General features: G+C 67.8%; 3 protein-coding genes across 5 annotated transcripts; 1 reads left to right on the plus strand and 2 right to left on the minus strand.

The window, feature by feature from the left end:
- Positions 1-137: 137 nt before the first annotated feature.
- On the minus strand, positions 138-4585 carry LOC128908125 (antigen WC1.1-like). The gene is made up of 13 exons (XM_054197717.1): positions 4522-4585; positions 4109-4429; positions 3699-4016; positions 3317-3619; positions 2922-3239; positions 2480-2788; positions 2094-2402; positions 1575-1998; positions 1399-1505; positions 1179-1274; positions 888-971; positions 457-597; positions 138-274 (listed from the first exon to the last, which is right to left on the minus strand). The coding sequence occupies exons 1-13, from the start codon at positions 4583-4585 to the stop codon at positions 171-173; spliced, it is 2898 nt and encodes a 965-aa protein (XP_054053692.1). The 3' UTR covers positions 138-170.
- A 1572-nt stretch (positions 4586-6157) lies between these two features.
- On the plus strand, positions 6158-8634 carry AIP (aryl hydrocarbon receptor interacting protein). Of its 2 annotated transcripts, none has more exons than XM_054201575.1 (6): positions 6158-6311; positions 6426-6605; positions 6949-7137; positions 7274-7450; positions 7547-7688; positions 7798-8634. In XM_054201575.1, the coding sequence occupies exons 1-6, from the start codon at positions 6213-6215 to the stop codon at positions 8001-8003; spliced, it is 993 nt and encodes a 330-aa protein (XP_054057550.1). In that variant the 5' UTR covers positions 6158-6212; the 3' UTR covers positions 8004-8634. The 2 variants fall into 2 exon arrangements, with proteins under 2 accessions (XP_054057550.1, XP_054057551.1); XM_054201576.1 differs by having other exon boundaries at positions 7547-7680; positions 7798-8006.
- A 590-nt stretch (positions 8635-9224) lies between these two features.
- PITPNM1 (phosphatidylinositol transfer protein membrane associated 1) lies at positions 9225-21822 on the minus strand. Of its 2 annotated transcripts, XM_054201516.1 has the most exons (25): positions 21726-21822; positions 21410-21505; positions 19803-20017; positions 19600-19721; positions 19135-19245; positions 16897-17118; positions 16462-16776; positions 16105-16200; positions 15876-15983; positions 15705-15766; positions 15369-15613; positions 14911-15100; positions 14668-14775; positions 14387-14544; positions 13926-14104; positions 13401-13571; positions 13018-13167; positions 12769-12917; positions 12579-12689; positions 12231-12347; positions 11859-12007; positions 11595-11744; positions 11060-11243; positions 10141-10269; positions 9225-10021 (listed from the first exon to the last, which is right to left on the minus strand). In XM_054201516.1, exons 2-25 carry the CDS (start codon positions 21485-21487, stop codon positions 9755-9757), a joined length of 3786 nt encoding a protein of 1261 aa, XP_054057491.1. In that variant the 5' UTR covers positions 21488-21505; positions 21726-21822; the 3' UTR covers positions 9225-9754. The 2 variants fall into 2 exon arrangements, with proteins under 2 accessions (XP_054057491.1, XP_054057492.1); XM_054201517.1 differs by lacking the exon at positions 19135-19245 and having other exon boundaries at positions 21726-21819.
- Between the last annotated feature and the right edge of the window lie 198 nt (positions 21823-22020).

The raw sequence follows: 22020 nt of genomic DNA on the forward strand, positions 1-22020 counted from the left end.
TGCTCGCCCCCGCTGCCGGAGGGTCCCGGGAGCGGTTCTGCCGCTGCGCTGCGGTCCTGGGCAGGGAGCGGTGACCTCCTCTGCGGCCAGGGCCACCCCTCCGTGGGGACAGAGCCCCGCCACCCCGCAGGCGTGTCCCCAGGGACCCCCCCGGTGTGGCCCGGCCATCCTCACAGCGATGTCCCCAGGGTGCCCACGCCAACGTCGTCATAGTTTGTGTCCCCCGGGGGGTCCCTCGTGTCTCCTGGGCGACTTGGCGGGGGGCAGCTCCCACCTTAGGGGACAGCAAAGGCTGGTCTCTTTGCGGGGGGGGCTGCTTCGTGTCCCCCCTGCCAGACCCTGGACGGGGTCTTGCCGCACTCCCCAGGGATTTGCCGCCGGCTCCCTGCCCGCCACCGCAGCCAGCCCCCCCAGAGGTGGCTCTGCAGGGAACAGGGCGGCCGTGGGCCCTCTTACCTGTGGGGGGGACACAGCTCCAGCTCCTCCGTGCCACCCCCTCGCAGATGTCCCCAGTGTCAGCAGCGGGGGGCTCTTCCAGCACGGCCGCGGCATCATCGTAGCCGTCGGGGGGGCCGTGCTCGGGCAGGGCGGTGGAGCCTGGGACAGGCACGGGGGGGATGGGGGTGAACCGGGGGCTATGGCGGGGGTCTGGCTGTGCCACCCCCCTCCGGCCACGCCACCGGAGGTGTCCTGGGGGCACGGGGCCTGCAAGCTCTCAGCCAGAGCTGCAGCAGGGATCAACCAGCAGGGACAGGTGATGCTTTGCTGCGCGCTGAGAGCGGGGCTTGCCTGGGCGAGGGGGGGTCCGTGTCCCCTTGGCTCCCCAGCGCCCGGCCGTGTCCCCTCTCCCCGGGGCTCCCCACCAGGTTCCTGCCCTCTGCCCCTACCTGGGGCTGCCTTGGTGTCACGCTCCTCCACGCTGTCCCCGCTGTAATACGGCAGCTTTGCCCCGGACTCCTCCGACGGGGAGCCTGGGAGGGGGAGGACGGGCTGCTGGGGGTGACACCATGGGCAGCCACGGCCCCTCACCGCCGAGCGGGGCCGCGGTGGGACCGGGGACACCGCCACAGCGTGGGGACGAGCCGGTGCCGCACCACCAGGACCCGGCGCTACGGTGGGGCTGAGCCCCCCCCGGCCTCGTCGGGAACAACCACGGGGCACGGGGGGGCTGCACCCACCTGGGCGACTGGGCACCTCCTGGTACTCGGGCGTCAGGGCGTAGTCCAGCTCCTCGTAGATGGCATCCGAGACGGCGTCCACGGCTTTGCCGGGGCCTGAAACGACGGGCAGCGCTCACCCGGGTCGGTGGCACCGTGGGTGGCACCGGGTCGAGCCGCCCCATGGCGGGGGAGCCCCGGGACCCCCAAACCCCCCAAACCACCCCCTGCCGGGACCCACCTCGCCACCAGGCGCGAGCACGGCAGGTCTGCACAGCCACGGCGCCCACGGCCAGGCCCAGCAGCGTCCCCAGGACCACGCACAGGACCGTGAGCACCGACACGGTCCTCGCCGTCGCCACGGTGCTGCTGGGGACATCTGCGGGGACACGGCCAGGCGGTGTGACGGGGGGGAACCCGGCCAGCCCGGGGCGGGGGGCTGCCGGCAGGGGGGCAGAGCTACCTGGGCAAACCTGCGGGCTGCGGCTCCCCGGGGACGGGGTGGTCATCCCGCTCGTGCCTTCGATGTCCCCATCACAAGTGACGTGGGCGTCCCCGCCGGGGCTGCAGGCCTGCAGGCGCCAGGGTGCCGAGGGGCAGCGCCAGAGCGAGCGCGTCCCCTCCTCGCAGCTCACCCAGGCCAGCCAGGCGGGGGCCGGGGCCTGGGCCGGGGCGGCCACCAGCCTCCCCCTGGCCCCGCAGCCCAGCTGCCAGCAGACGGTGGTGGCCGTGGCGGGGCTGGTGCCCTTGGCACACACGCGTCCCCACGTCCCGTTGTAGCGCACCTCCAGGTGCCCGCTGCAGAGGCCGCTGCCGCCCACCAGCCGCAGGGAGAGATGCTCTGCAAGGGGGTGGGGGGGTGTCATGGTAGGGACGGGGCAGGACCCCCCTCGGGGCGATGGTCCCCCCCCGCTCTGGGGGTGCGCGGGCACTCACCTGAGCATTCGGCGCCCGCGCCACCACCGCGCCGGCAGCCGCGCCGCGCCAGGGCTGGGCAATCCCAGAGAGATGCCTCGGTGCCGGCGCAGCCACCGGCCTCCGGCCACAGCGGCCCCGTGCCGGGACCGAAGCGAGCGGAGCCGGGTGCCGCCAGCGCCGTTCCGCAGCCCAGCTGGCGGCAGACGACGGTGGCATCCAGGAGGTCCCAGTTTTCCTGGCAGACGGTGGCCCAGGTGCCCTCGACATAGACCTCCACCCTCCCGGCGCACCGCCCGGGGCCACCGGCCAGCCTCACCCGCCGGCTGCCTGTGGGCACGGCGAGCACCGGGATGGGGTGGCCACTCGGGCTGCCGGCACCCCCCAGCCCTTCCCGGGTCACTCACCTGAGCAGACGACGGCCACCTCCTCGGGGCTGCCGGTCGGCGTGGTGGCCGTCCCCGAGACGTTGCACCAGGCCAGGTTCTCCTCGCTGCCGTTGCACCGCAGCCCCAGCAGCGCCGCGCTGCCCGAGCCCGGCACGGCGTGGACCTTCTCCGGCACACCGCAGCCCAGCTGCTGGCACACCACGGTGGCACGCTGGGCGTCCCACAGCCCCGCCGGCACGCGGGCCCAAGCCCCGGAGCTCGTGGCAACCTCCAGCCGCCCGTCGCACCGGCTCTCCCCCTCCACCAGCCGCAGGGGCTCGGCCATGCCTGCAAAACCCCCGGCGGTGCCATGGGGGGGGGCCCTGTCTCAGCCTTCCCTTCGCCCCAAAACTCCCCTGCTCCGCTGCCCAGTTTTGGGGTGTCCCAAAAGCCCCTTGAGGCTTTTCCTGGCCATACGGACCTGAGCAGTTGACGGCTGCGGCATGGCCGGGGGGGCATGCGGGCTCCCCCAGCACCGCCGTGGGGCACTCGCCCGGGTGCCGCTCGATCCCACCGCAGCCGAAGGCGTCCGGCCGCAGCGGCCCGTCCCCGCCGCCAAAGGAGCCTCCTGGTGGCACGATGGCGGCGGAGGGGCCGCAGCCGAGGTGGCGGCAGAGGACATGGGCGTCGGGCAGGTCCCAGCCGGTGGCGCAGAGGGACCCCCACGTCCCCCCCACCTCCACCTCCACCCGCCCGGCGCAGCCCGAGCTGTCACCCGCCAGACGGAAACCGGTGTAGGCTGCGGCAGAAAGGGCGTTGGGGGGGGACGCCGGTGTGAGGACCCCCCCAACACCCCCCAGCGTCCCCAGCGCTTACAGGAGCAGATGATGCTGGCGTGGCCGGCGCAACCCTGGCCGCGGGCTGGCCGGCGGGCGCAGGTGGCGAGGAGGGGCTCGGTGCCGGTGCAGCTGAACCCCCCCTCCCAGAACAGGCCCGTTCCCGCCTCAAAGCGGCCGGTGCCGGGGACGGCCAGTGCCTGGCCGCAGCCCAGCTCCCGGCAGACCACCCGGGCGGCCTCCATGTCCACGGCGTCCTCACAGACACTGACCCAGGCTCGGCCGTGCCGCACCTCCAGCCGCCCGGCGCAGGCGCCGTCACCACCGACCAGCCGGGCAAACCCTGCCGGGAGCGGCGCGGGGGGTCACGGTGAGGGATGTGCCGGCACTGCCGCGTGTCCCCACCGTCGCCCGGCTCCTACCTTGGCAGGTGACGGCGGTATCGAAGTCGTGAGGGGCGACGTAGGGTCCCCAGCCGCGGATCTCGCAGTCCCAGAAGGTGGCCTCGTCCCCGTGGCAGTCCACCAGAGCCAGGCTGAGGGGGCCTTCCCCGTTGCCAAAGCTGCTGCTGGCAGAGTAGGCGCCGGCGGCCGAGCCACAGCCCAGATGCTGGCACACCACCTCGGCGTCCTCCATGTCCCACTGGTCGTCCCCTACCGAGCCCCAGCGTCCCTGCAGCTTCACCTCCACCCTTCCAGCGCAGGGACCCCCGCCGGCTGCCAGCCGCAGCTCCACCGCGTCTGCACCAGGGCACCGGCACGGCCTCAGCCCGGCTGGGGGACACACCGGCACGTGGCGGGTGTCCCGGCACAGCCATTCCCCCCCTCCTCACCTGCGCACGTCACCCCTACGTCCCGCTTGTGGTCGCAGAAGTGCTGTCCCCAGCCAAAGTGGGGACAGTCCTGCAGCTTCTTCTCGTTGCCCCGGCAGAAGAAGGGCTGGAGCCAGATCCGGCCGGTGGCCTCCCCGAACGGGGCATAGGCAGACGCCCTGGCCACCCGGCCGCAGCCCAGCTGCCGGCACACCACGGTGGCCCAACTGGCTTCCCAGTCGAAGTCGTAGACACAGACAGAGCCCCACTCGCCGTTGTGCTTCACCTCCACGCGGCCGGCGCAGCGCCCGCCGCCCCCCACCAGCCGCAGCTCCCCGGCGTCTGCGGCAAAGGAGGGTGCTGAGCCCGGTGTGCGGCCAGGGGGGGTCCCTGCCCCACGGCTGCCCCACGGCTGCCCCACGGTTGCCCCCTACCCCGGTGCTGTCCCCCGCAGAGCCACACGCACAGGAGCAGCCCCAGCGCCCCAATGGGCACCATCCTGCCGTCCCGGACCCCCCGGCGCGGGGAGGGTGATATATAGGCAACGCCAAAACCGGGAGCCAATGGAGGCGGCGGCAGCGTTTGCGCCGTTATCAGGCGGGTTATCTCCCCGGCTGGCGGGGCCCCGGCCTCCAATAACCTACTCCGTGCCCAAATATGAGGCTCGGCTCCGCTGCTGGCGTCACACACCTCGCCACGGTGGGTCGGCACCCGGATGTCCCCGGGGGAGGGGGGACCCAGCCCCCACCCGGGGCACCTGCAGCCAGCATGGGGCGTGTGGGCCCGTGTCCCCCCATGGGGGTGACACTGCTCTGGGAGCCCGGCACGTGCCCAGTCCCAAGGGCAACGGGATTCACCCCAAAACCTACCAAAACCATGGCGCGGGGCAAAGCACAAAGACCCCAGCACACTGGCACCCACCCCTGCGGTGCTCCCCTCCCCGGGGGGGTGCCTGGAGACCCCAGGGGGGAGACACCGAGGTGGAAGCAGCCCCCCGGCACATGGCAGTGCCTGCAGGTGGCACATCCCCGGCCCCTCGCGAAGGCTGGCAGCACATGGCGGTGCCACCACGCTGCCGGCAGCTGTGCCCCGAGGGAGGAAGGAGGTGGTTTTCACCCCCCCTCGGCGGGGACCCGGCGTCGGCATCGACTGCGCGCAGCTCCCCGGCCACCTGCAGCGCCACCGATAACGCCACGCTTTCACACAGCAGCATGTGCCTGCGGTGACGCCACCAATGGGGGGCACGGAGCCAACACCGGGGTCGGGGGGGGAGGGGGGGGAGCAAAACCCACCCGGCTCAGCCGGGACCAAGCACCCGCAAAAACCGGTGGGCGCAGGACGTGGACGGGAGCAGGAGCTCCCTCGAGGTGTCGGTTGCGTTTGAGGACGAGGACGGGGCTGGGCCACCCACGGTGGCAGGAGCTGGTGGGCTCTGTCGGAGCCGAGCGGTGCCGGTGGCCATGGCCTGGCCGGGGTGGTGGGACACGGAGCGGGGTGAGGAGCAGGCGCGGCGGCATGGAAAAGCTGCAGCTCTGCGAGCCCAGGCAAAGCCACCAAAAAGCACAGAAACAGCCCCAAATCGTGATGGCGGCGGAAGGGTGTCACCCAAGATGTCACCAACGATGGAGCGCGGACCTGCCAGGGCTGCCCGGCCCCCCCTGCCCGCACACGGCCACCGGGGAGCCGCCGGGGACTGAGACCCCGCCGGTGCTGGCGGGAGGGGGTGCCCCCGGGGCGGGAGGTGACCGACACCGGGGACAGCAGGGACATGAGGGACACCAAGGACATCGAGAGCCCACCCAGGGGCCCTCCCAGGGATGTGGTGGAGCCTCACGGCAGGTTTTTATTCCGGAATCTCCCCCCCGGGGCGCTGGGGGGGCGTCGGGGATGGCGGGAACCGGGACGCGCCTCCGCCGCCGCCGGTGCCGGGAGTCTGGCCCCGCCCACTGCTCTTGCCCCCGCCCACGGAGGGGTCTGGCCCCGCCCACTGCCCGTAGCCCCGCCCCCGCGGTGCGCCCTCCCCGCCGGCAGGGGGCGCGGGCGCGGTGCCGCGTCGCTCCGGAAAGAGCCGATCGCCGGCGGAGGCAGCCGAAGGGCGGCGGGGCGGGGCGGGCCGCGGGGGACGATGGCGCAGCAGGTCGAGCAGCTGCGGGCGGACGGCGTGCACAAGGAGGTGCTGCGGGAGGGCACCGGGCCGCTGCCCGACTTCCGCGACGGCACCAAGGTCAGAGACGGGACCGGGATTGGGGGGTGCGGAGAGGGTAAGTGGGCGAGGCGCGCATGCGCGGCCCCCCCCCCCGGTCGCCATGGTGACGGCGAGGCCTATTCTCCCCCGCAGGCCACCTTCCACTACCGGACGCTGCGGTGCGGGGATGAGGAGACGCCGCTGGACGACAGCCGGGCGCGGGGGAAGCCCATGGAGCTGATCGCCGGCAAGAAGTTCAAGCTGCCGGTGTGGGAGGCGGCCCTGCGCACCATGCGGCCGGGCGAGCGGGCCCGCTTCCGCTGCGAGGCCAAGGTGGGCCGGGGCCGGGCCGGGGCCGGGGCCGGTGGCGGCTGGGGGGCGTGGTTTGTTGCTCGGGGGCGGGGTTTGTTGCTCGGGGGCGGGGGCGTGATTGGTTCGGGGGCGTGGTCTGTGCGCAAATGGGGCGTGGTCTGCTCCAAGGGGGCGTGGTTTGCTGCTCGAGGGGCGTGGCTTGGATGCGTGGCCTGCACCACGCCCACCCGTGGCACATTCCCCTCGTTAGGCCCCGATGCGGGGGTTAGAGCCCCGGAGCATCCCGGTCCCCGTTGTCCCCCCCCACTCCCCATCCCGTCCCGGTGCATCCCCGTCCCAGCACCGCCTCCCCCCCGCCCCGCAGCACGTGGTGCTCTACCCGCTGGTGTCCAAGAGCCTGCGCAACATCGCGGCGGGGAAGGACCCGCTGGAGGGGCAGCGGCACTGCTGCAGCATCGCCCAGCTGCACGACCACTACTCCCTGGGCTACCCCGACCTCGACGAGCTCCAGAAGAACCCCCAGCCCCTCATCTTCGACATCGAAGTGCTCAAGGTGAGGCGCCAGCCTGCGTAGGGGTGGCCGAGGCACTCCCGGTCCTAGCCCTGGGCCAGGAGGAGCTCGGTGATGGCCACCAGCACCCACCATGGTGTGGGGCTGGGGCTCTGCCCTCATGACGGGGTGCCGGCAGGTGGAGGCACCCGGCTCCTACCAGCAGGACCCATGGGCCATGACGGACGAGGAGAAGCTACAGGCCGTACCCCTGATCCACAAGGAAGGCAACGAGCTGTACCGGCAGGGCAAGGTGCAGGAGGCAGCTGCCAAATACTACGATGCCATCGCCTGTCTCAAGAACCTGCAGATGAAGGTGGGGCACCCTGGGCCTTCTCTGGGGTGTGCACAGGTCTCCCCCCATCCCTGCCAGTGTGCGGGGCTTGGGAGCTTCCCCTTGTTCTCCCTGCAGGAGCAGCCTGGCTCTCCGGACTGGATCGAGCTGGACCAGAAGATCACCCCCCTGCTGTTAAATTACTGCCAATGCAAGCTGCAGTGTGAGGAGTACTACGAGGTGCTGGATCACTGCTCCTCCATCCTCAACAAGTACGAGGGTAAGGAGCCACGGGGTGGCCGGGATGGCTGTGGTGGGTGCTGGTGGGGTGAGGGGGTACCGGGGAGGGCCCCCCGTGCTCCGCTGGTCCAGCAGCTCTCTCCCTGCAGACAACGTCAAGGCCTACTTCAAGCGGGGGAAGGCCCACGCGGCGGTGTGGAACGTGACGGAGGCACAGGCTGACTTCGCCAAAGTGCTGGCCCTCGACCCCTCGCTGCGCCCCGTCGTCTCCAAGGAGCTGCGGAGCCTGGAAGCCCGCCTGCGGGAGAAGGATGCCGAGGACAAGATCCGCTTCAAGGGCATCTTCTCCCAGTAGAGCCCACGGCCGCAGCGGAGAGCCCGACGCTCTCGGAACAGGTTCTTTTTAGATATTCCACATGTGGAATGTTCATTGATGTTTATTAATGTTTAATACAAATTTTACTTATTTGAAGTCATTTGAAGTGGCCCCGGGAGCTCGCCACGGCCCTGTGACACGGCAGTGCACTTAAGTCGCAGTATTACGCAGCGTATAGCAATCGCGGCAATGTAAAGTGCAATGTAAAGGTGAAGCTCCTTGCTGGGCTTCGGCTACGCTCATTGTCACGCCGGGAAGGGACGCGTAGGGTGACACTGAGCTCAAGCCCGCTGCTTTCTGCCAAGTTCTTTTCTTTGTTTGATGTTTTTATACTTTACGTTGGGCTGAACCACAGCGCCTGGGGCTGGCCGAGCTGTTCACAGCCGCGGTGCCAAGCCTCGGCCCCGTCCTTTCCCCTTCCTGCCTGTACTCCGCGCCACGTCCTGCATCGTTACTTCTCAAGGCCGCTGCTATCGTCCCAAGCCGGTGTTTCCTCTAAACTACGTCACCATGTCAGCGTCGTAAATATTTTATATAGACTAACTGCTCGTTATTGCTATCTATATAAAACTCTGGTCATGTTATGCCACGATAAACAAAAGTAAAACTAGTCACAGGCACCTGGTCAATTAGAAAAATTGCTGTTAGAGGTAAATGAGGTAAAACAAAGTTGCAGGCAGCCCAGGAACAGGGAGCCTGGCAAGCCCTGGCCCTGAGGCCTTGCAAACTCGCTGCAAAACCGAGCCCTTGCTGACTGTAGTGAGCGCTCCCACCCCCGTCATGGATGCGTTAAAGCTGCTCAATGACTGTTCTAAGGGGTAGAGCCAAGATGACTCTCCCGCAGGCTCCGTCCTGGGCTGAAGGTGTAAAAGCAGCTCTAACGCACACAGACACTGTGTCCCTCCAGCCCTGCCCTAACGCCCCGGCTCTGCTCTTGTGCAAAAGGTTTAACTGCTCACGCAACCCCCCCCCCCAGCCCCGTGTCGGCGTCAGCGCGTACCTGAGAGCAGCAGAGCAGCCCAGGGGTGCTCCCGCCTGCATTTCCCAGCAGGAACAGAGGTTGTTTTTCCCCCCCATGATGTGTCCTAAATTGCTCCTGACCCAACTGCGATACCCCAAGGCCACCTTGCTGTGTGATGCCGTGTGCCCGGGTCCAGGGTGGGTGACTGGGTACAGAGCAGACACGTGAGCCCCGGCACCTCGTCTTTACATCGCTTTATTTCACAACGAAACGAAGAGAACAAAGGAACCGCTTTTGAATCCCGGCCCTTCCCCTGCCCCACGTCTGGCAACACTGAACTGAAATAAATAGGTAGGGAGCAGGGAGATGCCACTTGCCCTGGGGCACAGCCACAGCCCCCACAACGCTGCCCGGGGACAGATGACCCCGGGGGGCAGCACGCTGGTTCGCCGTGGGGCAAACATGCCCCGGGCACTGCCCAGCAGCAGCTCTGCAGCCCCAAAGGACATGGGGGGACAGGGGCAGCAGGGTGGAGGCAGAGCTGGGTGGCAGCAGGGGGGACACGGGGTGGCTCAGTCCCGAGGGGATGGCTCTGGCCCCTGGGGTGGCTCAGAGCGCTGACTCTCAGCCCTCCCCACAGTTTTGGGGGGGACCCAGCACCCTCATCTCTGTCCTGTCAGCTCGGGGCCTGTCACACGCTGCGGCCCCAGGTGCTCCTGGCTGGGAAACGAAGGCTGCAGCGGAGAGGGGGACGGTGGCCACGCCACCCTCACTCCTCACCCTCCAGCTTGAGGCTGACGCTGCGGGGCTTGGCCCGGGGCAACCCGGGGGGTGCCGACGGGGGCCCCCCGTCCCGCTCCGCCTGGCTGGAGCCCCGCGACCGCAGGAGCTGGCTCTGCTTGCGGAGGAAGTCGACAGGCGCCGGGCAGCCGTAGGTGCCTTTGCCCAGCACAGGCCGTGGGGGTCCCTTGGGGGAGTGGGCCAGGGCCGCCGCCTCCAGCTGAGCCAGGTGGGCTACGTAGCCCTCAGACAGGAACTGTGGGACCCACAGACAGCCTAAGCTGGTGGCCCTGGCCATCACGTGCTCCCGCCACCCCAGTGGGGTCAGCAATTGTCCCCTGCAGCCCCAGCCCATCCCCAGCCCTGCCACTGTACCTGGCACTGGTTGGAGAACTTCTTGACGGCCCGGCCCACAATGTAGATGTGCGCCGGCGCGAGCCCCAGCGAGCTGTAGACTGAGACATCCTTGGTGGAGCCGTAGCCAGCGACGATGGTGATCTCCGCCTGCCCACGGAGAGGAGCATTAGGGCAGGGAGCGACTCCTCCCAGAGGGACAGCCACCCCCAGGGGACTGGGACACGCTTGTTTTATGAGGGATGGTTGCAATGCCCACGGGCTGGGAGGTGCCCCTCTGTGCCCTGAGCGAGGTCATAGAATCGCAGAATGGTTTGGGTTGGAAGGGACCTTGAAGCCCACCCAGTGCCACCCCCTGCCCTGGGCAGGGACACCTCCCACCAGCCCAGGTTGCTCCAAGCCCCGTCCAACCTGGCCTTGAACCCCTCCAGGGATGGGGCAGCCACAGCTTCTCTGGGCAACCTGGGCCAGGGGCTCACCACCCTCACAGCCAAGAATTTCTTCCTCAGATCTCATCCAAATCTCCCCTCTTGCAGTGGAAAACCCTTCCCCCTCGTCCCATGGCTCCCCTCCCTGATCCAGAGTCCCTCCCCAGCTTTCCTGGAGCCCCTTTAGGGCCTGGAAGGGGCTGGAAGGTCTCCCTGGAGCCTTCTCTTCTCCAGGCTGAACCCCCCCAGCTCTCTCAGCCTGTCCCCACAGCAGAGGGGCTCCAGCCCTCCCAGCATCTCCATGGCCACCTCTGGATCCTCTCCAACAGGGTCCTGGGGCAGGGGGTCGGTGCCAGCTCTGCCATTGTGGCATAGTCTAACTCTGAGCACCTCCACCTGCAGCTCCACTGACCCCCAGGACTGAGGGGCACCGGCTGGGGCACAGCCCACGCTACCCCTCCAACACCACCACCACTACCGCGTCCCCACCCCACCAGCGTCCCCATCCCCACCTCGGTGCGCAGGCTCTGGAGGAAGGCGGCTTTCTGACGCAGGGGGTCATGGGTGAGCCCATCGCAGAAGGAGACGGCGCCGTGGGGGAAGTTGTGCTGGGAGAGCCAGGCCACCACGCGGTGCTTCTGCATGTCGGGGCGTCCCGTCACGTAGATGATCATGTAGCCTGAGTCCTGCCAGTGCCTAGGAGGGGACACATGTTGGTGCCAGGAGCCTGTGCGGGGACAGTACTGCTGGCAGGAGGCCACCGAGCATCTCCCAGCACATCACACATGGGTGCTGCCTCCGAAACCTTCATCCCCACAGGGATTTTAGCAAGGCTGAAGGCACAGCAGAGCTGTGGGGTACCACAGCAGGTTTTGGGACCAGAACTGGGAGCAGCCTTTTTGCTGTGAAAAGCCTCTGGGTGATGGGAGATGCCCCAGCTCATCCCTGGGAGAGCAGACTGCTCCGATGCCCCCGCTACCCCACTCAGGTTGTCACCACACCACAAAAGGAGGGGCGGGTTCTCCCCACCATGAGAAGGGCACCTACCGTACGACGTCAACAGCCCCCGCCCGCACTTTGGGGTCGCTGCCCATGATGGAGACACTGGCAGTGAAGGAGCCATCGATGCTGAACACGACCGACTCGGTGCCCCGGGCCACCACTGTCAGGTACGCCTCGGCGTAGCTGTGGTCCCCCCTGGGACGGGAGAGCAGGGATGCTCAGCACCGGCTCTGCCGCAGAGGGAGCCAGGGACCTCTGCCAAAAGGGCTGGAGGAGGAACCGAGGTGGCACCGCACACCTGCAGCTCACCTGACCACCATGCGCACGGGGTAGATGCCGATGGCCAGAGCCTTGTCTGGAGGGATGGTGAAGGTCAGGCGCCCACTGCCACTTGTCACCTCAGTGCCATAGTACAGCCACTTCCCCGACAGTGGCTGCGTCATGATGTAGATGTCCACCTAGGAGAGGGAAAAGGGCTGAGCGTGGACCGAACCTCCAGATCCTGCCATGTCCCCAGCCTACAAGTCCTTACAACCCTCTCCCCCCATCCCACAAGGTCCTATGGCCTCCTGTTCACCACATCCCTTCTTGTGCCATGAATGACACCAGCCTCATGCCCCTTCCTGGGCATCCCCACCTTGTTTGACGGGGTCCTGGTGGCACCCATGAGCCCAGCCATACCTTCTCCCCGGTTAGCGTCACCACATCCAGGGGTCCGTACATGAAGCGCCCGCTGAGGACCTGCGCTTTGCCCTCGCACACGATCACGTCGCTGGCCCGGTGGTTGGCCGTCACGTTCTGCGGGGACACGAGACACTCAGCAGCCTGTGGGAGCTGAGGGAGCCCCCGAGGGGGCACATGGGCCCCACCAGGCTGCGGAACCACCCCAGCATCCTCCTGGCAGATGGGATCAAACCCTCCCAGCTGCATCACCCCACGGCCAGGGGTGTGCCTGGGCACCCGGGGACAGCCAGAGCTCAGTGCTGCCCCGGCAAAGGGTTGGGCTCCCGATGGCCACAGGGCACATACCCGAATCTTCACTTGGGTGCGCTTGCGCTGCCACTTCTCCCGGGGGATAGCGGGGCTGTAGATAGAGCTCTCCTCGCTCTCCGCTGGCTGCGGCCCCTCTTTCTCCATCACCTACCGAGCAGCATGGCCCCAGCTCAGCCTCCACCAGCCCCGGCGAGCTCTGCTGCCCGCCCCGCCATGCCCACCATACCTGGCGCAGGATGAAGGCCACCACGTCGGAGGACTCCCAGTAGCTGGCGTGGAAGAGGTGGGGCAGGGTGATGGTGGGGAAGGCGGTGAGGGCGTCGGGGCAGTACAGCGAGTAGTCGATGCGCTTTGGGCCCCACCAGCGCTCCAGGACTGTGGGGAAAGCTGGAATGAATCTGTCCCTGGACCTCATCCCAAGGTGCCGGCATGGCATGGAATGGGCAGGGACGGCACAGGCAGGGAGGGCACTCACTCTTGACGACTTCGTTGGTGCTGGCGGAAGCGGTGGCCTCCCCCGGCTCATTGCCCCTCCAGAAGCCCCCAAAGCTGCCAGTGGGGGTGGGGGGGGCAGCCATGTCCACCTCGGGCAGGAACAGGGCAGAGTGCATCTGCAGGGCCTCCGCTGTGGAGAGAGATGAGTGAGGCCACCCGGACTCCCCTGGGGACACCAACCACCCTGGAACCCCCGCCTCCAGCAGAGCCCCAAAGGGGTGGGCAGGGCTTGCACATCACTTTCCCCCCACCCCAGCTGGGCTCCTGCAGTGCTGTGGGTGCTGTGGGTACCCCGGCACGATGCTGGAGCCCCCAGCGCACCCCAGGGCTGCTCAGGACCAGTCTGGCGCGGGGGCTACTCACCCAGCAGGGACGAGGTGCCATCACCCAGGGGGTACTTCTGGTAGCGGGGCACGCTGAGCGGTGGGACGGCGTGGAAGGCCTTGGCCAAGAGGGGCTCCAGGCGAGAGGCGCAGGGGTCGGCAGCGTGGAAGAGGTTGTAGATTTGCTCACAGGCGGGACGCAGCTGAGCCACTGGGGCAGAGAGAGGGGGGGTCAGGGCTGCCCAGCCTGCGTGGCGAGGAGGCCAGTGGGGACAGGGACGGGGCACGAGGGCCGGTGGGCACGGGGCAGAGCAGCCGGGAGGTCTGAACCCAGCAGGGAGAAAGCAGAACCCAGTGAGAGGAAAGGCTGGTGAGGCAAACCCAGGACACAGGTGACAGACAGGGGACAAGCTGGGGCTGGCACAGGGCGGGGAAGGGGACGCCTGGGGACAGACCAATGCCAACACCCACACAGCCAGGGCTGGGTGTGCAAGGGGCTCAAACGCAAGCGGGGTTCTTTGGGGAGGGGCCGGGGGCTGGCACCGCGGCTGGCGGGGGTCCTCACCATCCAGAGCGGGCATGACGGTCTTGCGCAGCGCGAGCACCAGACCCAGCGGGGAGCCAAAGAGGAAGAAGCCGGATACCTTAAAGTCGAGGCGGGTGCCGGTGCCCTCCGCCCCGTCCAGCGCCGCGGTGCCGCTCCGCGGTGCCTCTGCCTCCAGCGGGGCCTCGCTGCCCTGCAGGCTGGGACAGCGGGGCCGGTGGGCATGGGGAGGGATGGTGCCATCCCGCTCCCACCAGCCTGGGGACAAAGCTGTGCCCAGCACGGCCCCGTTAGCCCGGAGGAGCTGCTGGAAGCAGGGGAGCTCCAGCAAAACACCCCCGAGGCAGGCTGCCCCCATGCAATGCTCCTTCCCAGGCTGGCGCAGATGGGAAATTCGCCCTTTTCCATAAAGCACAAAATTAGTCGGGAGATCAGCCGGGCTCCCGCGGGGACATGCTGCCAACCATCCCCCTTGCTCTCACCTGCACGAGGAGCTGTGATGGTGGCTGTCCCCCTGCTCCCGGCAGGGTGGCTGTGCCCCTGGCTCGGGGCTCGCCTGGCCTGACCCCGTTGCTCCATCCGCCCCATCGGCCAGTGGGTCCCTGCCGCCGCACAGCTCGGGGGAGATGGGCTCCGTGCTCTGCGGGGGGAGAGGCAGCGAGCGCCCAGCCCCTGCTTAGCCACCACCGGCACCTCCTGCCCACCCTGCACCCCAGCACCCTTCCCCACCCTCCCTGACCCACGGCAGGGTGCCGGCACTCACCAGGCTGCCACGGCGGCTGCTGCTGCGGCTGCCCCCCGAGCCCGCCCGGCTCTGGCAGAGCGCGTCGAAGCCCAGGATGCCGCCCACGCAGTCCCCCAGCAGCACCACCTGCAGAGAGCATGCACCCGTGCCAAGGGCGAAGGACGGAGCCCCCAAGTCCTCTGCACAGGGGGAACATGGTCCTCGACAGAGCCAAGTCCCAGCTGGAGCCCAAAGCAGAGTTTTCCCCAAATCCCCTCTCACCTGGCCGCAGAAGCCGGCCCCCTCCCCGGAGTGCAGGAAGGCGCTGTACGCCTGGTTGGCACGAGCGATGACGGCACCGACGGCGTGCTGGTAGCTCCCCGAGGAGGTGGCCAGGAGCGGGAGGGCCGCCAGCGGGATGTGGTCCTGGCTGCTGGACAGGCTGTCCCTGTCATGGCTGTAGGGGCTGAGCCTGAGAAGGACATGGAGGGAAGGATGAATGGGGCTGCCCCGATGTCCCCATCCCTCCGCACGCCACTTGCTTACCCCAGGATGCTGCACCAGGAGCTATCCCCTTTCCATCCCATCCCATTCCATCCCCTTGATGCCACACTGGGAGAAGGAAAGTCCCCTCTGAGGCCACCACCTCCCCAGTCCCCTCCTGCGGCCCTGGTGTGGATTTCCAAGAGGACAGCCCCCTCCTTGCCCCATGGCATGGCACACAGTGCTGCCATCCGTACTTGGAGACGAGGGCATAGGCGGCGGCGCAGATGGGCGGGCAGGGCACCAGGCGCAGCGCCACATGCCCCAGCGCCTCAGGGAAGTGGACGCGGGTGACGGCATCGAAGGTGGCCGCCAGCGTCTGCACGTCCGCCTGCTTGGAGCCCGGCTCGCCCGCTCCCTGGTCCAGGATGTTACCGCTGTGGAGGATGAGGAAGAGGGCGTGGATCCGGCACGCCTGCACCGCGCTCTCCGCTGAGCCGCCCTGCGGGAAGGAGAGCACTGCCATCGGCACCCATGCTGGGGACAACAGCCAGGGGGCACGGCCCCAGGGAGGGGACGAGCGGGGCACGCACCTCAGCGAAGCCGGATGTCCCCAGTCCATCCCCATCCACCTTGGCAGCGCTGGCTCCCTCCCCTGCAAGCACATGGCCCCGGTGAGCCCAGCTGGGGTGTCCAGATGGGGGTCAGCCCCCTCCCAGGATGCCCACACCAGGGTTTGGGGCCGGAGCCCCCCCGCCACTCACCCAGCGCGTCGTCCAACTCCGCCGGCCGCTCCAGCGTGTCCAAGAAGTCATTGGAGCTCCACTTCGTCATCTCCTTCGCAAAGACCTCATCACTGTCGGACAGGTCCTCTGCGGTGGCAGGGAGGGGGCGCTGGGTGGGGAGCCCGCAAGGGCCCCCCCACCGGGCACCCCAAGCTGGTGCCTGGTCCCTGCCACCAAAACGCTGAGCCATGGGGCTGCCCCACTGTACCGTGGGCATCGAAAAACTCCTCTTCGGAGCTGTTCTCAGAGTCGCGAGCGATGTTCTGCATCCGCCACTCGGACAGGCTCTGAGGAGACACCCCCCCTGCCACCGGCACGGGGTCAGCACCCAGAGCGCCCCCGCAGCAAGACCCCGCTCCTGCCCCACAGCTTCCCCCTGCTCTTGCACCCAGAGCCATACCAGGAGACCCAGGGCCAGACCGGGGCACCCAGAGACCCCCTGGGAGACCCAGGCCAGGGAAGAGAGGGTCCCCTGACACATCTCCTATGGAGCACAGCAGCAGCCGGGGGTTTAGGAGTCCCCATGGGGGTCCCCCTCCCACCCAGGCAGGACCTGGTCTCTCACCTCCATGCTGGGAAGAGTAGGAAGACCGGGAAGAGGTGGACCACTGCTTGGCAAAGGTATCATCAGGAGAGGCATCCGACGATCCTTGCGCTTCAGCCCCTTCTTGCCCACTGGCTCCCCCCGGCTCCGTCCGCCCCTCGGGGCTGGGCCCAGCAGTGGGGGGCTCCTCGGCCTCGCCGCACTTGGCCATCTTCTGCGCCAGCATCCGCGCCGTCTCCTCTTCCAGCTGCCGAATGTCCTCCATCGTCAGGTCCGTCCACTCGTCCTGCCAGCACCAAGCCTGGCGGTGGGCGCGCAGCATCACCTTCCGCAAACCTGCGATGGGGATGGGGGGGAATCGACCCCAGCATGGCCTCGGGGCTCCCCAAACCTGTCCCCTCAAGCAGCGCCGAGGTGCTGGCGATCGAGGGCTCGCCGCTGCTGCCCCGCACTCACCCACGTCGTGGATGAACTGCTCGATTTTGGACTGCATCCCCCAGTAGCGGAACTCCACCTTGCAGAGCTTGTAGGCGCACATCAGGGGTCCGCTGGCCGCCGCCTCCAGCCAGTCGTCCCCCAGAGGGCCCCGGCCCGTCTTGGCCGAGTGGTAGAGCTTGGGGTCCTCCTCAGGCTTGTATTCCCCGGGGGAGATGGGGTCACGCACGATATCGATGGTGTCTGTGGGGAGAGCAGCGCTCGTCACCCCATGGGGCTAAGCAAGGGGACACGGGAAGCTGGGAGACGCCTTGGGCAGAAAAGCGGGGGAAACCACACAAAAATCAGGGGAGCAAGTTACTTCCACAATGCCCAACAGCCGGTAGCAAACTCTCTTTATCCTGCGGTTGTAACATCAAAAGCACCCTTGGGTGCACCCAAAAACGTCCCGGCCCTGCACGGGGCCCTGATCCTGCGCCCCGCGGAGCAGTGCAGCGCGGCTGCGAGAGGCACCAGGGGCGGCGGGGGGAGGCGCGGAGGCGGCGAGGCGTGCAAAGAGCCGGGGCTGACACACATACGCGCATTAGCCAGGAGATTTGGCAGCTGGGAGAGTGGCCCCGGCGACCCCGGGGGACGTGGGGGCTGGTGCCGAGGACAGCCGGATCCAGCAGCTCGGTGCAGTGATGAGCCTCGCCAGCTGCCCCCCCCCCACCCCCCACCCCCGGACCCCAGGTTGCCCCGAAAACAGGGCACGGAGCACAGCAAAACCGCCACACGACCCGGGAGGAGCCCCCGTCAAGGCGGGGGGTGTGATGGCAACACCGCCCTCTCCCCAAATGGGGGTGGACTCCCCAAAACTGGAGGGGGATGCTCATGGATGGCACCCAGGAAAAACATGATCCAACAGACCCTGGGGAGCCGTTTGAGCCCAACCCTGCGCAAAGTGTCCTGCAGTTTGGTTGCTCCAGGCCAGCTCCCTCCAGCCTGATCTTGGGGGGGTCCTTGGGGGGTCCCAGGGCACCCCATTGGCCCCCAGGACCTTCCTATAGAGCTGTCCCCAGTCAGACCCCCCCACCCTGTCCCCAGGCTGTGCCAGACTCTGCATTTATTTGCCCACACTGGTGCCCCTGAGGTGCCCACTGGCCTCTTCCTCCAGCTCAGGCCTAAAAAAAAAAAAAGGGGGGAAAAAAGGATTTTTAAGACTCATAAAGCAAGGGAGAGTTGCAGCGCAGGAGCTCTGAAGCAAGGATTTTTCCTGTGGTGGGTAGCTGAAACTGAAAAGCGTCGCAACCCTTCTAAACCTCCCCAGCCTGCAAAACACACCGCAGGGCTTCCAAATTGTGTGGCAAACGCGAGCCCTTAAATCAGGGCCCGAGGGGCTAGCCGAGCAGCTCAGATGGCGGCATACCACGGTCGGCAGCGAGGAGCCGGGACAGGAGCTGCCATCCCCGAGCAGCTCCTGGCAGCGTGACTCGCGCGACGACTGACGGGTCTGTCTGCTTTTACCACCGCAAGAAAATTGGCGAGGGGGCCGTTATCCCTGCGGGTCACCCCGGCAGCCCAGACCACGTTACTCCGCTGCCCTTTGAAACGTGAGATTCGGTTTAAATCCGTCAGTGATACGGGACACCGGGGTGAGAGCGAGAGCTGGCAAAGAAAACCCCAGCGGGGTCCATGTCGGGGCCAGTCCCACACCGGCCCTGCTCCCTGTGGGACGCTGCAGCCACCCGAGACGCAGCGTGCCCTACAGAACACCCATGGGATGGGAAATGAGGCAGGGCAGCAGGCAGCGGGCACAGGGCCGTGCCCTCCCTGCTGTCTGCTTGGCCCCGGTCGCTGCCCTGCAGTGGCAGGGTCAAAATTTGTCCCCCCTGGCCCAAGCCACCGGTATCCTGGCTGGACATCCCCAGTGCCGCAAGAACCAATGAGAGAAATAGGTCAGATGAATCATTTCCTCCAAGTGCCTATTTTAGGCCTCCATTTTAAGAGGTAGCGCGTCACGCTCTGCACTCCCGTGCCTAAAACGACCAGATCAACACTGCCGGGAAAGGGAAGCTGCAGCGGCCGGGGCCAAACCCGCCAGTGAGGGAGGAATCCCACCCCGGGCTTCCAGCTCTGCCCACCGGTCCCCTGGGCAAGCTCCCCAGCCTGGATGCAGAGAGCAAACTGGAGCAAAGCCCTGGGGAGCAGGGGAAGCAGGACGGGGTGGGAAAATGGGGACATGCTGATCCAAAACACCCAGCGCGTGTTCTCACGTACACTCAGAGAGGAGCTGGGAAAACAAAGCCGTGCCAGACCACATGGGACAGGAGCCGGAGCACGGGACAGGGACACGGAGAGGGGAGCAGGCTGGCACCAGGAAGGAAAGGACTGCAAACAAATATACAAGCAAGGGAAGAAGGCGGAGGATGAAATTGCCCCCCAAAACATCTTTAACAGGGACTCTAATTTAGCCGAGCTGCCAAGGCAGGGGGCAGGCAGCTCAGGGCACAGGAACCTTCCCCCGACAAGGTCGCCCCATAGCTGTCCCCAGAACGCAAGGGACGGCAAAGAGAGCAAAGCTGAGTGCGTTGCAGACAAACCCCCGCAGCTGGCAGGGAAGCCGAGCCCCTCAGGCCCCGCAGCACACCCACGCACCCAGCCCGGGGAGCCCCGCGTGGGAACCCCGGCAGGCATCGGGTCCTGCCCGCCGCCCCGAGCCAGCCTCGCGGCGGCCGTACGCACCCAAAATCCTCTGCCTCTTCTCAGCCGCGTTCAGGTTGAAGACATTGGTCTGCTGGCCCGCGTCCGGCCGGTAGTATGTCTCGATCTCGATGGAGAACTTCTCCACGAAGGGGCAGGTGTACCTGGGGGACGCGTGGGGACGGGGATGAGCCCGGTAGCACAGTCGGCCCCACAGCCCACCCCACATCCCCACCGGCTCCCACCTGGTGCGGGTGTAAGGGTAGGCGTTCCAGGATTCCTCCTCCACCTGCAGCGCGGCCTTAGGGAGCAGCGCTCGAAACCAGCTGGGGATGTGGGAGCCCACATGGTAGATCTTGTGTGTGTACTGGCCGCTGCCGCCGGGGCCGTCGCTGTAGGGCCGGTTGGCCAGGATCTCCACCCCGCTGCCCTCCCCGCTCGACTCCTCCCGGCTCTTCTTCTGCAGGGAGAGCCGCTGGGTGAGCACAGCCCACCCCCCCCCCGGCACCCCCGAACCCTGAGACCCACGTGTCCCCATATCCTGGCACCTCACAGGCTCCTGTACCCTCCCCGCAAGCCCTGGTCCCCGTGTGGTGACACCCGCAGCCCCACACGTGCTCCTGGGAGCCCCTGCTCAGCTCTGTGCCCTCAAACCCACCCAACCTCAGTGACACCCTCCGCACCCTGCCCATCCCTTGGGGTCAGCCCCACACCCCCCTGCGCCCTCCAGGCTCTGTGCTGAGCCCCACAGTCCCCTGCACCCCCCAGCTCCGTGCTCAGCCCCACAGACCCCTGCAACCCCCAGCTCCTCACGCTCAGCCCCACAGCCCCCTGCACCCCTCAGTTCCATGCTCAGACCCATAGAACCCTGCACCCCTCAGCTCCAGGCTCAGCCCCACAGACCCCTGCAGCCCCCCAGCTCCTCACACTCAGCCCCACAGACGCCGGCACCCTCTCAGGGTCCATGGTCAGCCCCCCAGACTCAGCCCCATAGACCCCTGTACCCCCCTATGCTCAGCCCCACAGACCCCCACACCTTCCAGTGCTCAGCCCCACAGGTTCCTGCACTCCCTCAGGCTCCGTGATGAGTCCCACAGCCCCTCACACCCCTATACTCAGCCCTACAGCCCCCTACACCCCCTCAGGCTCTATGATGAGCCCCCCAGACTCAGCCCCACATCCCCCTGCATCCCCCAGGCTCTGTGCTCAGCCCCACAGCCCCCCATGCTCAGACCCATAGCCCCCTGCACCCCCTGAGCCTCCTGCACACCCAGACTCTCTGCTCAGCCCCACAGCCCCCCTACACTCCCTCAGGGTTCAGCCCCACAGCCCCCTGCACACCCAGGCTCCATGCTCAGCGCCACAGGCCCCTGCACCCCCTATGCTCAGCCCCACAGCCCACTGCACCCCACAGCCCCCTGCACACCCAGGATCTATGCTCAGCCCCACAGCCCCCTGCACCCCACAACTGCCTATGTTCAGTCCCACAGCCCTCGGCACCCCCAGGCTCCACACTCAGCCCCACAGCTCGGTACTCAGCCCCACAGCTGCCCATGCTCAGTCCCACAGCCCCTTGCACCCCTCAGGCTCCATGCTCAGCCCCACAGCCCCCTGAACCCCCCCAGGCCCCTGAACCCCTCAGCTCTGTGCTCAGCCCCACAGCCCCCTGCACCCCACAGCCCCCCATACTCAGCCCCACAGCCCTCTGCACCCCCTCAGTGTCCATGCTCAGCCCCTCAGACTCATCCCCACAAGCCCCCCCGCACCCCCCCCACGCTCTGTACTCACCCCCACAGCCCCTCCGCACCCCTCAGCTCCCCATGCTCAGACCCCCCCCGCCCCCAGGCCCCACCTGGATCATGTAGAGCTGGGCCACCTGGTACTCCTCCAGGCTCATGGGCAGCAGGATATGGTACTCCTTGATGAGCATGGCGGCGGGGGGCAGCGCCTGTGGCGGGGGTCGGGGCGGGGGGGGGGGGGTCGGCCCTCAGCCCGGCCCGGCCCGGCCCGGCCCGCTCCGCCGGGCCCTCCCCGCTCCCATGGCAACGCGCCCCCCGCCCGCTCGGCCCCGCCCGCCCCTCTTCGGCTCCGCTCGGCTCTTTTCGGCTCCTCTCGCCCCCGGCGCTGCCCCCCTCCCCCCGCCCGCCCTGGGCCCAGCCCCGCCGAACCTGCGCCGCTCCCAAACCGGCCGTGACATCACAGCCCGTGCCCACGGGGACGGCCGTGACGTAGGGGGGGGTGGAGGGGGTGCGTGACGTCAGAGACGGGAAGGCCGGCGAGCGCCGCTGCACGGGCATCCCGCCTGTACCGGCTCCCCCCTCCTCAGCCCGGCGACCGACATCCCCCCCCCCCCGACCCTGAAAAAACGGCTTATTTATTCAAAAAAAGACCTTTTTAAAGTATTAAATGAGGGGTTTTGCTCAGTCCCGAACCTCTCGGCGTAGGGCACGGCTACAAAACATC

Source organism: Rissa tridactyla, chromosome 4 (assembly GCF_028500815.1).
Source record: "Rissa tridactyla isolate bRisTri1 chromosome 4, bRisTri1.patW.cur.20221130, whole genome shotgun sequence".
NCBI lineage: Eukaryota > Metazoa > Chordata > Aves > Charadriiformes > Laridae > Rissa > Rissa tridactyla.